Raw genomic sequence first — 15,118 nt, 5'->3', positions numbered from 1 at the left:
GCTGAAGGGACAAGTAATGTGTTGCATGTGAGCAAAGCTAGTCTTCAATTAGAAGGGGAAATTATTAGTAGCCTTTAGCCTTCTATCTTTTTATTTTGGCTCAACATAAGGCTCAGTAGGTAGTACTGTCGCCTCACAGCAACAAGGTCCTGGGTTCGATTCCCAGGTGGAGCGGTCCTGGTCCTTTCTGTGTGGTTTGCATGTTATCCCCTTGTCTGTATGGGTTTCCACCAAGAGCTCTGGTTTCCTATGACATGCAAGTGAGGTGAATTGGAGAAACAAAATTGTCCATGACTGTGTTTGTGTTTGACATTAAACTGTGAACTGATGAATCTTGTGTAACCAGTAATTACCTGTCCTGTCATGAATGTAACCAAAGTGTGTAAAACATGATGTTAAAATCCTAATAAATAAATAAAATGTTTAGGGGTGTGAATATTATTTTTTAAGGCACCGTATACAGTTGGTGTGAGATTTATGCGTCTGGTTTGTGTCTCAGTTTCACCAGCTCTCTGGGAGTGGGCTACTTGATGGTGTGCACGGAGAACTACCCCAATGTTTTGGCGTTCTGCTTCCTGGATGAGTTGCAGAAAGAGTTCATTGTGACCTATGACACGAAGCGCATTAACAGTGCTGTTCGACCCTACTCCTTCATTGAGTTTGGTGAGTAAAGATCAAAGCAAATTCCTGATACATGTCTTTTATCAAGCACACGTTACACATCTAACATCCAAGTATTTGTTTGGCCTACATTCTTTAACATTATAAGCAGCTTCCATTTGTCACCTGCTGTCTAGGCATCCCATAATGCTTCAGTACCTGAAAGAATCAGGGTTAAAACATGCTTCCTTTATTAAACCCTGCATGGCCAAAAGTATGAGGACATCCAGTTTAATTGTGGATGTTAATTTAGAGTTGTTTGCTCAACCGGTTAATTTAAGGCTATAACACACTCTACTCATGGGGGACAGCTTTCTACAAGATTTTAAAGTGTGTCTATGGGAATGTGTGCCCGTTTAGTCAAAAATGCATTGGTTAGTAAAACACGCTAGCACACCAAAGCTGACATCTCGAACTGACAGTTCGAATCTCAGCTCTGCTACTGGCAGGCTGGGCGCCTATACGAACATTAATTGGCTCGTTCGTCGGGGTTGGATGCCGGAGGGGATTCCTCATAACTGATGCAATTACGACCTCTGCTGGCTGATCAATTGCGCTTGCGATCCAGGAGGAGGGGGTGGTAAGTGATGGAGGGGGGGGGGGGGGGGGGGGGGGGAGGGGTGGTAAAGAGATTGGTGTGTGACTCTGTGCATGCGATTGAGCCCCATATGAGCTCTGCACACGTGCTCTAGTGGGCGAGTGTTAGTTACGGCTCTCCTCGGTCAGAGTGGATGTTAGTAGCAGTAGAGAGGAAGCAAAATGCAATCGGGTCATTGGATATGACTAGAATGGGAGGAAAATTTGGAAAATGCAAAAAAAGGAGCAATTGGTTAGGTGAGACTCTAACGTTGGACGAAAAAGCCTGCCTCAAAATTGGTGTTCTAATTCATCCAAAAGATGTTCAGTTGCACCTGTGAGTGATCTTGCTTTGTCATCAGTATGACAAAGCTATTGTTACTAAGGGGGGGGGGAAGGGGAATTCCACAAACTGCTACCACAAAGTCGTAAACATATACAGTGGTATGTAAAAGTTTGGGCACCCCTGATATTTTTCATGATTTTTATAAATCCTTTATAAATATAACCTTTATAAATCATTGGTTGTTTGGATCAGCAATTTCAGTTAACCCTTTGATGCACAAGCTAAGCAAACCCCTTCTAATGCACAACATGGGTCAAAAATGACCCATATTCATCCATTCAAGAATATTTTCATATGCACATTTGTCAGTTATTCATGTATTTGCTGTCTTAGCTAATAAAAGCTATCTATACTAGAATATGTAAACAGCTAGCAAGCAAATAGTATTGGACATATTCAAGATTCAAGAGCCTAATCTTTGGTTGTCTTTCAAAAGATTAGTAAATATGTTTTTGACTACAAACACTTACAAATGTCAGTAGTTTCTGTCAAATTCCATAGTAAATACATAAGGGTCATTTTTGACCCATGTTGTGCATTAGAAGGGTAGTGATACAAAAATGATTTTTATTAAAAAAAGCAAAAAATATAAAACTGAAATAAGGATTTGTGATGATCAAAAACAAGTTAATTGAAAAATTCATGGAAGCTTGAATGACGAAATTAATTTATTGCAAAGATATAGAAAATAAAAACTCAGTTGGGTCACTTTTGACCCAGGTTGTGCATCAAAGGGTTAAATATATCATATAGCAGATGAACACAGTGATATTTGAGAAGTGAAATGAAGTTTATAGGATTTACAGAAAGTGTGCAATAATTATTTATACAAAATTAGGCAGGTGAATAATTTTGGGCACCCCAACAGAAAAATTACATCAATATTTAGTAGATCCTCCTTTTGCAGAAATAACAGCCTCTAAACGCTTCCTATAGCTTCCAATGAGAGTCTGGATTCTGGTTGAAGGTATTTTGGACCATTCTTCTTTACAACACATCTCCAGTTCAGTCAGGTTTGATGGTTTCAGAGCATGGACAGCCCGCTTTAAATCACACCACAGATTTTCAATAATATTCAGGTCTGGAGACTGAGATGGCCATTCCAGAACGTTGTACTTGTTCCTCTGCATGAATGCCTTAGTAGATTTTGAGCAGTGTTTAGGGTCGTTGTCTTGTTGAAGTATCCAGCCCCGGCGCAACTTCAACGTTGTCACTGATTCTTGAACATTGTTCTCAAGAATCTGCTGATATTGACTGGAATCCATGCGACCCTCTACTTTAACAAGATTCCCAGTACCTGCACTGGCCACACAGCCCCACAGCATGATGGAACCGCCACCGAATTTTACTGTGGGTAGCAAGTGTTTGTCTTGGAATGCTGTGTTCTTTTTCCGCCATGCATACCGCCCCTTGTTATGTCCAAATAACTCAATTTTAGTTTCATCAGTCCACAGCACCTTATTCCAAAATGAAGCTGGCTTGTCCAAATGTGCTTTAGCATAACTCAAGCGACTCTGTTTGTGGCGTGTGCGCAGAAAAGGCTTCTTCTGCATTACTCTCCCATACAGCCTCTCCTCTGCGCTGAATAGTTGAACGATGCACAGTGACACCATCTGCAGCAAGATGATGTTGTAGGTCTTTGGAGCTGGTCTGTGGGTTGACTATGACTTTTCTCACCATCCTTCGCCTCTGCCTATCTGAGATTTTTCTTGGCCTGCCACTTCGGGCCTTAACTTGAACTGTGCCTGTGGTCTTCCATTTCCTCACTATGTTCCTCACAGTGGAAACTGACAGCTGAAATCTCTGAGATAGCTTTTTGTATCCTTCCCCTAAACCATGATGTTGAACAATCTTTGTTTTCAGGTCATTTGAGAGTTGTTTTGAGGCTCCCATGTTGCCACTCTTCAGAGAAGATGCAAAGAGGAGAAACACTTGCAATTGGCCACCTTAACCCTTTCTCATAATTGGATTCACCTGTGTATGTAGGTCAAGGGTCAATGTGTTCCAATAATTAATGCTAAAGGTATTCAAATCAATAAAACGACAAGGGTGCCCCAAATTATGCACCTGCCTAATTTTGTTTAAATAATTATTGCACACTTTCTGTAAATCCTGTGAACTTCATTTCACTTCTCAAATATCACTGTGTTCGTCTGCTATATGATATATTTAACTGAAATTGCTGATCCGAACAACCAATGATTTATAAAGGAAAAATTATGAAAAATATCAGGGGTGCCCAAACTTTTACATACCACTGTATATTGATGTTTAACATCTGTTGGCAATGGGTGTGGTTGAAACAACTGAACCGTAATTAAAATAATAAGAATGGGTGACTACATACTTTTGGCCATATAGTATACAAGTGGAATTAAACACCTGTTTTCTTATAAGTAAGCTTAAAAATAATGTACCGTATTTTCCGCACTATAAGGCGCACCGGATTATAAGGCGCAGTCTCAATTACGGGGTCTATTTCTGTACTTAACACATACATAAGGCGCACCGTATTATAAGGCGCATGCTAAAACATACGGTCTACAAAAAAAAGGTAACGGAAGCAAAGGTGGCGTGGCGGAGGTAAGCGTACGTACTGTACGTATTACGTAATGTTCTCTGATTGGTTTATCGCTGCCAGCGTTTGTAGTGTACGTATTACGTCCCTGTGTCAGCGGGAAATGGTCCGATAGTCAATCAAGAGGAGCGCTTACCAAAGTCAACAACAACATTTTTACAGATTTTGGAACTCAGTGCACACATAAGGCGCACCGGATTATTAGGCGCACGGCAGATTTTTGAGAAAATTTAAGGCTTTTAGGTGCGCCTTATAGTGCGGAAAATACGGTACTTGGTTGTTTGTTTAATATATTTATATTTGATTTTTCTTTGACTTTGGTGTTTCGAATAGACAACTTCATTCAGAAGACCAAGCAGCGGTACAACAGCCCACGTTCTCTTTCAACCAAGATCAATCTGTCTGACATGCAGATGGAGATCAAGCTGAGACCCCCGTACCAGCTCTCTGCTGAAGATCTGAGCTCAATCAATGGCTTCTCCCACAGCTCCACTACCAAATATAAAGGCATAGGTACTCTTACTCTTATTAAACCATGACATAGAAAGTAAATAATTCATTATTTTAAGATGAATAGTAACCCAGTAATTCATGGAAAAGTAATAAGCATGTGTTTACAGCTGAATTTTCTCTGGATTTATTTTATAGTTCTGTATTTTACACGTATTGGCTTCCCTGGCAAAGATAAATAAAAGGAGTTATAAGAAATGCATCTTTTGGGGAATAAGCATAATCTCACATTTAAGAAAAATGGGATTGAGAAAATGAGAAAGTTTTAATTTATACTTTGAAAACAACAAAAATCCATCATTACGAAATACTTATTTTAACAGAACCACATGTGCTCAATTAAAATATTAAAAGCATCCCGACATTTAATTCTTGTTGTAACCTCTCTTTGTCTCTCTCTTTTTATAACATCCTATAGGTTGGTTCATGTATTTTCTTCCCTTTTCCTCCCTTTTAGCGTGTCCCATTGCCCGATTGCGTAATTCTTCCTCTCCACCAATGCCGATCCCCGCTCTGATTGAGGAGAACAAAGCTAACCCACGCCCCTCCGACACGTGGGCAGCAGCCGTATGCATTTTGTCACCTACACTTTGACGAGTGCAGTGCGGATCAGCACTGTGTACGCAGAGACACACCCTGACAGCACTATTTTCCTGTCTCTGTACAGACGCAGTCAATCAGCCAGCAGAGGTCGTAATTGCATTAGTTACGAGAGAGTCTCTATGCGACTTTAATATCCCACCCCTATCTGAACAACAGGCCAATCGTTGTTCATGTGGCCGCTCAGCCCAGCCGGCAGGCAGAGCTGAGACTCGATAAGATGTATTTGAGATCCCAGTTCTGGTGTACCAGCGTGTGTTTTTACCACTGCGCCACCTGAGCGGCCTTTTTTTTTTTTAATACAGTATCTTTCCAGGGTCCTCAGGGTGCTTTCACATAATGCCAAGTTCACACTACACGACTTTCTGATTTGCCGGGTCGCTGTACAGTTCACACTACACGACTGAATCTTTTGCACTCGGGAGTCTTTCAGTTGGTGTGTATTTCACACGACTGTTCGGTGATAGGGGGTTTCACACTACACGACCTATCACCAACTGGAATCGCAGGCGAGCTTCTCTGCTCTCACAAATATCGTTTTGTTATGAAAACACACACGAGATGTGACGAAAGGTTTAATGATACCACGTCCTAAAATGCACAAGAAGCGAGCGATCAAAGTTTGTGCACATAAAGACAAAGAGAAAAAATAAATGAATCTTAGTGGATTTGGCTTGGGTTGTTGTGTAGTGAGTTGGAGGTTAATAAATATTTTTTGCAATGCAACGTTGGTGTTTTGTAGGGAACGATAAGGTCAGAAATACTGTAAAACTTGTGTGTAACACCTGTGTATTATGATATAAACTATATTAAGCCCCTGTACAGCCTTTTACACTCCTCCCCTGCGTTTCTTCTCACGCTGTATCTTGCGTTCTCATTGGCTGTTCGACATAGCACTCACTGCCAGTCGGGAAACACCCATTCAGATCCAGCAAATCTAGCGCCGACCAGTCGCCGAGCGAAAATCAGGACAAAAATCGTGTAGTGTGAACTAGGCATAAGATGCGGCAAAACCGTTTTTGCGTGGCTATCCTGTTGTATCCTATGGACTGTGACGATGCTGCTTGGCTTGCCGCTGCGCTTCCCTAAGCGGCGCACTGTGCACTTTTGCCGCATTGGACTCAGGCAGTACAAACAAGCTTAACGTAAACAAAACTTAAAGTGACTTATATTGTATTAAAACGAGTGAGGAATTTCATTAGTGGAGAGAACTTATGAGCAGTTATAATTAAGAGAGGTTTAGTGTTCCTGTGTTGTTCATTTAATACATTATATCACTTTGAGCATTTTAGACTCTCTCAGAAAAGCTGATTCTCATAATTTCTCAGCACCTCGAGCTATAACACAAGTTTAAAAGCGAAACTGAGGAAAATCCAGCTAGACACAGATACTTGTGGACGCTTTCAGAGTGAATTTGACGGTTATTCCTCACAAATGCAGATTCGTCTCATATTCACACTTTAATGACGTTTTTTGAGCAAAGCACAAAATGCTTCTCATGTGAACGCACCCTCAGGGTCGTAGGTCCTATCGTGTGCTCTTTCCTCTTTAGCTGACCCACAGGACCATGCTTGCTTTTTGTGTTCAGCAAGCTACAGTTGTGTTGATCTGGACATATGTTTTGGATCAACGTCCTGCTGAAAGATCCATTGGACTGCTTATATTGATTTTATACCCCTGCTAGCAATGTGTGCAGTCCAAACAAGAGGGATGTCCACACACTGTTCTGTATGCTCAGAATTGTCAGAGTGTATTATCTGCTGGAGCAGTTTCATATTGGTGCAGTATTCTTACTAATGTGAGGTGTTTATTTTGTCCTTGCAGCTCCTAATCAAATGCTGGCACCTGTCACCTTGTCAGGCATTGTGGCTTGTGTCCTAAGTGTTTTGTGCTGCGCGCTTAATTTGCTGCGTGGGGTCCATGCCATCGAGAGCATACTGCAGGTAAGCTTCTGTTAAAGAAGTCACTTTAAAGTCATTACACACAATCTTCTTTTGGCTGTTCCTGTGAGGGGTCAGCACAGCTTATCATTCATCTCTATCTTGCCCTGTACTGAATACACCCCTCTGTCACACTAACCACCCACATGTCCTTTCTCATTGCATCCATAAACCTCCTCTTTGGACTTCCTCTCCTAGAACTCTCTTCTCTCCTCTGCACATGCCTAAATTATGTCAATCTCACCTCCTTTACTTTGTCTCCAAAACAAGATTTGTTATCCTAATTCATTTCATCAAGTGCTTTAACCTGGTCAGAGTCTGGGCGGGTCTGGTTCCACTGGGTAACACTGGGCGCAGGGCACGAATACCCTGGACCGGGCATCAATACATCAAAGGGCTTTCCCATTCATTCATACCTAAGGCCCTACCTAATTCACAGTTGTTAAAATCTTTTTTCACTGTAATATGCTATCTGTTGTGAAATTCAGCGATTTAACGTTTTTCATTCGCATAGCATTGAAGTGCCTCACGTTTACTGGCTAATTTGCACTACGAGGCGGTCCTAGTGTAACCGAGCGTCTTTAACGTTTAATAAATTGTACGTAGACAAACTATCGGGAACAAAATACTTTACTTTGGCTTGTTCTTTTGAGGCGCAACACAGACTACAGAGGTATGATCACGTGTGTAGAGAAGCACACTTTCCCATTGATTATGGAATCCCCAAGTGGACAAAATGCACTCATTACGTGAACACATACATCAAACATTGTTACTTACACTAGCAATCCTACAGCAATTCAGTTAGCAATTGTTTAGTCAAAATGTCCAAGATTTTGAGGTCTAAAGCATCTAAAAACAGTACTGTGAACGCGGGGGGTTCGTATTTGAGACAGAGCCTTGCACCATTGCTGGATGTTCTAGGTTTACATTCAACCGTTAGGGTAGTCTGTGCTGTGTAATGCAGCTTCCATTGATTCTATCATTTAATTTACGAGTGTTATTTAATGACTTCTGTGAAATGTGGCCCTTTTCTTTAAAAATCTGTGAAATCTGTGATTTTTGGAAAACGAGGTCTGTGAAATTAAGCACATTTTCCCGTGAATTTAGTAGGGCCCTATCCATAGCCTATCATGAATTTGCAGATGCACGGCTGACTGATAGCACAGTAAGCTTGCATAACAGGTATGGGGGATATGTTAAGTATTATATTAACTACGGCAAGAATGAATGCATGCTGTTGGCTCAGGTGGCGCAGCGGTAAAACACATGCTAGGATACATCGCTCTGCCACCCGGCTGGGCTGAGCGGCCACATGAACAACGATTGGCCTGTTGTTCATATAGGGGTGGGGTAGTAGTAAGCCGGATAGGGACTCCTCATAACTGATGCAACTACGACCTCCGCTGCTGATTGATGGCGCCCGCACAGGGGCGGTGAAGGAGTGCGTTGATCAGGGTGTGTCTCTCCGTACACAGGGCTGATACGCCTTAACCCCTAGCCTGTTTAAAAAAACAGAAAAGCAGTCCATCACAGGGCCTTGGTGACTCCTCGTCTCAGACCTAGCCTATCATGTCTGTGTAGACACCCAGCCAGCCGATAGCACCACTGAGATTCAAACCCAGATCTCAGTGCTGGTGGGCTAGCCCAATGATCCACTGTGCCACCCGAGCACTTTAATAATGTTTAAGTATTAATTATTTAGGGAGACCGTGTTTTTCTGTAATTTAATCGGATGGAGCTCAGATTGCATTTTATGAGTAATTATTGCAGAAATTAAGGTAATTCCAAAGGGTTTACAATCCTTCACTGCACTTTAAGATTAAAAAAAGTTTAGAAAGGCTTTACTCCCTATGCCCCCAAACAGTTACCTATTCTTTAGTTAAGCAGCACTGAATACAGGATTTTCTTGTCTAATTCATTCCTGCAGGACGATTCCTTAACACAGCATCTTTTTTTTCTGCCCCATCTGCAGAATGAAGACGAAGACTTCAATTATGTAATTGCCTTTTTCCTGGGGACGGCAGCCTGTCTGTATCAGGTAAGTAAGAGTCGTCCATCAAGCACCCGAGTGACTTACAGCTTCCATTTCCATCATTGTGGAGGGGTTCGGGGAGGTTGGGAGCTGCTTTTTCGCCTCTCTTAGGAAAAAGTCAGAGTCAGTGCTGAATGCTTAAGTGATTTTGTGCTATATGAGAGCCATTCACACTCCGCAATACCCGTGTTTTGCTGGGAATGCGTTTTCTTTAGGAAGAGTAGGCAGTAAAAGCATTGCTGAGCTGTGTCCTAGCGGTACCATTCACATTCTTGATGGGAAAAAACAAGTGGTGCAGTCCCCTGTCTCTCAGCCAGTGTACCGTGATGTACCACAATGATTAAACAGATTGACTTCTTGTGCTTGTGGGACAATACTAAGCATTGTTCACCGCTGGGGGACTGATAGTTTATAAATGAACAGTGACCGGCAACATCAGAGCACCAAAGCGCTGACATTTACCTTTTATTGGTGTCCTTCATGTTTAGTGACCTTAAGATAAGAGAAAAGTGTTTTAATTAGGGTTTAATTTAATTTCATTTAGGTTAATCTAATTATTAGGGCTCATCTACAGGTAGAAATTTTTAAATGCCATTTAAAATTAAATCAACAAGCAAACCACTCAGGAGAAGAAGAATTTAATCTTATATAGTATATTCTCTCGTGTTATACACTGCCTGGCCAAAAAAAAGGTCACCACCTGGATTTAACTAAGCAAATAGGTAAGAGCCTCCCATTGGATAATTATTGCATGGGTGATTATGTTTCAGCTGGCAACAAGTTATTTAACCCTAACTGATGCAGTGAGTAGCTTCTCATTTGTTAAACAACCATGTCGAAAGACACATCCTGTGGTCGTGGAAAAGATGTTCATCTGTTTCAGAAGGGTCAAATTATTGGGATGCATCAAGCAGAGAGAACATCTAAGGAGATTGCTGAAACTACTAAAATCGGGTTAAGCACTGTCCAACGCATTATTAAAAAGTGGAAGGACAGTGGGGGAAACATCATCTTCGAGGAAGAGCAAGAAAAAAATCTTGAATGATCGTGATCGGCAATCACTTAAACTTTTGGTGAAATCAAATGGTAGAAAAACTCCAGTAGAACTCAGGGAAATGTTTAATAGTGAAAGTAAGAGCATTTCCACATGCACAATGTGAAGGGAACTCAAGGGGTTGGGACTAAACAGCTGTGTAACCTTAAGAAAACCACTTGTCAGTGAGGCTAACCGGCAAAAACGGCTTCAATTTGCTAGGGAGCATAAAGATTGGACTCTGGAGCAATGGAAGAAGGTCATGTGGTCTGATGAGTCCAGATTTACCCTGCTCCATCATGCCTAGTGCCTACCGTACAAGCCTGTGGGGGCAGTGCTATGATCTGGGGTTGCTGCAGTTGGTCAGGTCTAGGTTCAGCGACGTTATGTGCCCTAAGAATGAGGTCAGCTGACTACCTGAATATACCGAACGACCAGGTTATTCCATCAATGGATTTTTTCTTCCCTGATGGCACGGGCATATTCCAAGATGACAATGCCAGGATTCATCGGGCTCAAATTGTGAAAGAGTGGTTCAGGGAGCATGAGACATCATTTTCACACATGGATTGGCCACCACAGTCCAGACCTGAACCCCATTGAGAATCTTTGGGATGTGCTGGAGAAGACTTTGCGCAGTGGTCCAAATCTCCCATCATCAATACAAGATCTTGGGGAAAAATGAATGCAACTCTGGACAGAAATAATATTAGAGTGTGTGACCTTTTTTTTGGCCAGGCAGTGTATATTGCCCTTGTATATGTTCTTTATTAGTAACCCTTTACCTACATTTTTGGAAAACTCAAACTTATGGTGTACATAGTACAATGCAGCCAACGATTTATGGTGCATAATTGAGGAGTCAAGGCTTAAATGTATTTTATCCCCTACTCCCATTCAGACAAGTACGTGTTTGGCAGCTACGGCCATAATAATGGGGAAACAGTATGTAGCTATTTAGAATCATAAATCCTCTGTTGTGCCTGTTACTAAGGTTGTTCCTTAAGGCTCAGTTTTAGGTCCCCTACTCTTTATGATATATATGCTGCTGTTTGGGCAAATAATAAGCCATCATGGTTTAAATTGTCATTGTTAGGCAAATGATACTCAGATCTGTGTCAGCATTTTGTTAAATGAGAGCCACTCCCACGCCACTATATGTGTTTTTCTTAGGAACAGAACAGTGTAAGCCCTACTAGTGCCATTCACATTGTTGGTGGGAAAAACTAAGGGTGTTTCCATGGCTCAGTTTTAGGTCCACTTTCATGTAGAATATTTATGCTGCCGCTTGGCCGGCAATTTTCATTGTTCGACTAATGATACTCAGATCTATGTCAGTGTCAGTCCTGTTCAGACTTGGCCGCCACCTGGTTTATCTAACTGTATTCAGGACATAAAATCATGGATGAGTGTGAACTTGAATGAAAAACTGAACTCTAGCAAAACCCAGTTGTTTTTAATTGGCTTATAGGCACTGATATTTAGTTCATCTGTCCTTGGCCTCAATATAGTTGAGATTCTAGTAATACCCTCTCTCAACGTTGCAACCTTGGAGTTGTGTTTGACCCCACACTCTTCTTTTATGTTCATACCAGTTCTGTAGTTAAGACAGCATTTTTCTATCCTTGTAATGTTGTACATCTCTGGTCAGCCTTTAGCTTAGCAGATGTGGAAAGACCTACTGTAATGTCTTTTTATCTGGCCTCCTAGTTAAAGCTCTCAAAGCCCCTTAGCATATCACTCCTATCTGTCAGTGTCATCACTGGTTACCTATTGTATTTTCTATTCAGTACAAGGTTCTTCTTAGGGCTGCATGAAATTGGAAAAAACTGACATTACGATTTTTTTTCTTCCTGCGATATATATTGCGATATTAAATTTTTTTTTAATAAAATTAATAATGCATGTATCTTACTCTAAATAAGGGGCTCATCTGTGAAAAAGGGTGGTGCCTACAAGGGATACAAAAGATTATGACAAGCTACATCTTTGTACTCGGTTGAAACTGAGCATTAAACTAAGAAAGCTTCAACATCACATGAGGGAATTAACAGGATTGACAAAATGGGTCATTTAATGTTTTATTTCACAATCAAAATCTCTTAAAGTAGTAAACATTATTTAAAAAAAAACTATACAAACAAAAGAGCAGCTATACACCTGTTAGAAATCCGAGATGCCTTACTAAGCTCACTACTGAGGTATCTTAATATTTTAATGTTATTTTGACTCAAGAACGAGTGAGAATCGGAAGCGTCCTTAGTGATGAAGGCAATCCCAGAATTAATTGCGGCATCTCTTCTCTCACAGAAAAATGAACATGGCTGATGGTGTGGACAAAGTTATTTTCAAACGTAAATAAATAATTATCGATTTTTAACGAGCAAGTTTGGGCTTGTCAGCAAATGTAACAGTTTTCTGTACACGAATCGAGACGTTATATGACATGTTAGCGCCGTCCCACCTCATTCTATTGGTTTTAATGGCAAGATGCTAAATGCTAAACGCAAAACCCGATGGAATCGCTAAGTAGCGCGTTCGAATAACCTGCCTTATAAAAGTTAATGACTTATTAGAATCTTCTCTACTGAGGCAGCTGCCTATGTAGGTAGTAAGACAGCGAGGCAGCTCCCTAGGTTTTCGAACACACTGGTACATACAGTATGTCATGGAAAATGAGAACGGTGTGAATTTTCGTTTTGTCAAGCAGCAAAAAAGTTATAGCATGACGTATTTGATTTAATTTGCATTAAGTGACATCGCACGTCCTGCGATGTGACTATTGCGCATGCACACATCGCGATGACGATGCTGAAACGATATATCGTGCAGCCCTAGTTCTTCTTATTACATATAAAGCTCTACACAGCCTAACTCTTCACTACCTGTTTGAGCTTGTACATCTATATCTATCACCAGTGATTGCATAGTTACCTTTAAAAAGTAACTTAGTTATTTTATTAATTACTTGATTTTAAAAGTAACTTAGTTACTTTATTGATTACTTGATTTTAAAAGTAACTAAGTTAGATTACAAGTTACTTTATTAGTTACATTCAGCAGCTGCCGTAATGCAACTGGAGCTGCATAGGCGATTGAAGCGGAATAAGAAACAAGAAAGACGCGGAAAACTAAGTCCTCTGTTCACAAGTGTAAGTAAGATCAATAAAATAAAATTTTTAGAGACAAATAAATAACAAAAAGACGATAAATATCCAAAATTTTGGCGAGTGGGGTTTGTAATGAGTCTTTAACTGTGGTGACATTACGTCGTCACGTCCCCACGTGTAGTAAGTAGCGGTGTTGTGTGCATACTGCACACTTCTGTACTGAAAGTATGTACTTCTTCGGCTGAGTAGTGCATACTTCCTCCAATCTAGTGCATACTCTGTAAGTATGCGATTTCGGACGCAGCTCGTGACTTAATTGTTGCATAGGCCAGACGTCACTCCCCGAGATGCAAAAATAGTAACGCACAGTAACTTGGATGAGTAACTTTAATCTGATTACTGGATTGGAAATAGTAACGCATTAGATTACTCGTTACTGAAAAATGTGGTCAGATTAGAGTTACTTAGTAACGCGTTACTGACATCAGTGTCTATCACCACCTCGTGCAGTAAGATCGCAAACTGTAAATATCGCAAATACCATTACAAATACGTCGGCTGTCATCCGCATGTACTCCCATATCATTTTACTCTGATCAGGATCAATTATAGCAAAGTCACGTAATAATAAAAGCTAAATAAATGCTGTCTAATCTGTCCTGCACACTCTAACCTTCAGGTTCTTGTATCTGTCTCCTATTTTTGTAGTGTTACTTATTTGCACACTTCTCTCTGTGGAGAAACATCAAGTCCTTCCTGGCCTTCGCTCTCATCTGCCTGTGCAACATGTACCTGTACGAACTGCGCAACATGTGGCAGATCTTGTTTCACGTGGCGGTGGGGGCATTCCTCACCCTGCAGATCCGTCTGAGGCAACCGCAGGGCAAAGCACCGGATTACAACGTCTGAACACACAATATAAGCTTCTCTGAGACCAGTAAATATACTCACGACCTCTTCAAACACATTAATACCAGTGCAGCTGCTTAGGACTGCGAGCGGCGACACTGATGTGAGACGTTCAGCCTGCCGTTTGAGACTCGAGGTGTCATATGGATCGAACGTATTAAATGGATTGAATGTGGAGTTGAAAACTGACAGCTCAGGGTGTAACAGCAGGTTTCACACATTGTTTAATTCTCTGACTGCTGTGGTTTATCATATCAATTGTGCATTTTGGTTCATCATGTTGAAAGCACATGGCAGAAATCTTTAATAATATTCAGTAAGATTTAAACAGTAGCTATTTATTCATTGTTTGTTAATTCCTGTAATGGTATATGTTTTCTATGATTTATAATTATATGATTGTTAAAGCTAACATGTACAGTGTATCACAAAAGTGAGTACACCCCTCACATTTCTGCAAATATTTTATTATATCTTTTCATGGGACAACACTATAGACATGAAACTTGGATATAACTTAGAGTAGTCAGTGTACAACTTGTATAGCAGTGTAGATTTACTGTCTTCTGAAAATAACTCAACACACAGCCATTAATGTCTAAATAGCTGGCAACATAAGTGAGTACACCCCACAGTGAACATGTCCAAATTGTGCCTAAAGTGTCAATATTTTGTGTGACCACCATTATTATCACTGCCTTAACCCTCCTGGGCATGGAATTCACCAGAGCTGCACAGGTTGCTACTGGAATCCTCTTCCACTCCTCCGTGATGACATCACGGAGCTGGTGGATTTTAGACACCTTAAACTCCTCCACCTT

At 40.9% G+C, this 15,118-nt stretch overlaps 1 protein-coding gene across 1 annotated transcript in view; it reads left to right on the top strand.

Annotated features, from left to right (window-relative positions):
- sec22a (SEC22 homolog A, vesicle trafficking protein) overlaps positions 1-14,658 on the top strand; it is a 29,107-nt gene extending 14,449 nt beyond the window's left edge. The window contains exons 3-7 of the mRNA XM_063006054.1: positions 500-663; positions 4,494-4,673; positions 7,095-7,213; positions 9,186-9,251; positions 14,097-14,658. Coding sequence (XP_062862124.1) covers positions 500-663; positions 4,494-4,673; positions 7,095-7,213; positions 9,186-9,251; positions 14,097-14,297 — 730 coding nt within the window. The 3' untranslated portion in view covers positions 14,298-14,658. The remainder of the gene's footprint in view (positions 1-499; positions 664-4,493; positions 4,674-7,094; positions 7,214-9,185; positions 9,252-14,096) is intronic.
- Positions 14,659-15,118: the final 460 nt, after the last annotated feature.

This window comes from Trichomycterus rosablanca, chromosome 12, assembly GCF_030014385.1.
Source record: "Trichomycterus rosablanca isolate fTriRos1 chromosome 12, fTriRos1.hap1, whole genome shotgun sequence".
Classification (NCBI taxonomy): domain Eukaryota; kingdom Metazoa; phylum Chordata; class Actinopteri; order Siluriformes; family Trichomycteridae; genus Trichomycterus; species Trichomycterus rosablanca.
Note: the sequence above shows the minus strand (reverse complement) of the source record. Positions and strands in the feature narration are given on the sequence as shown.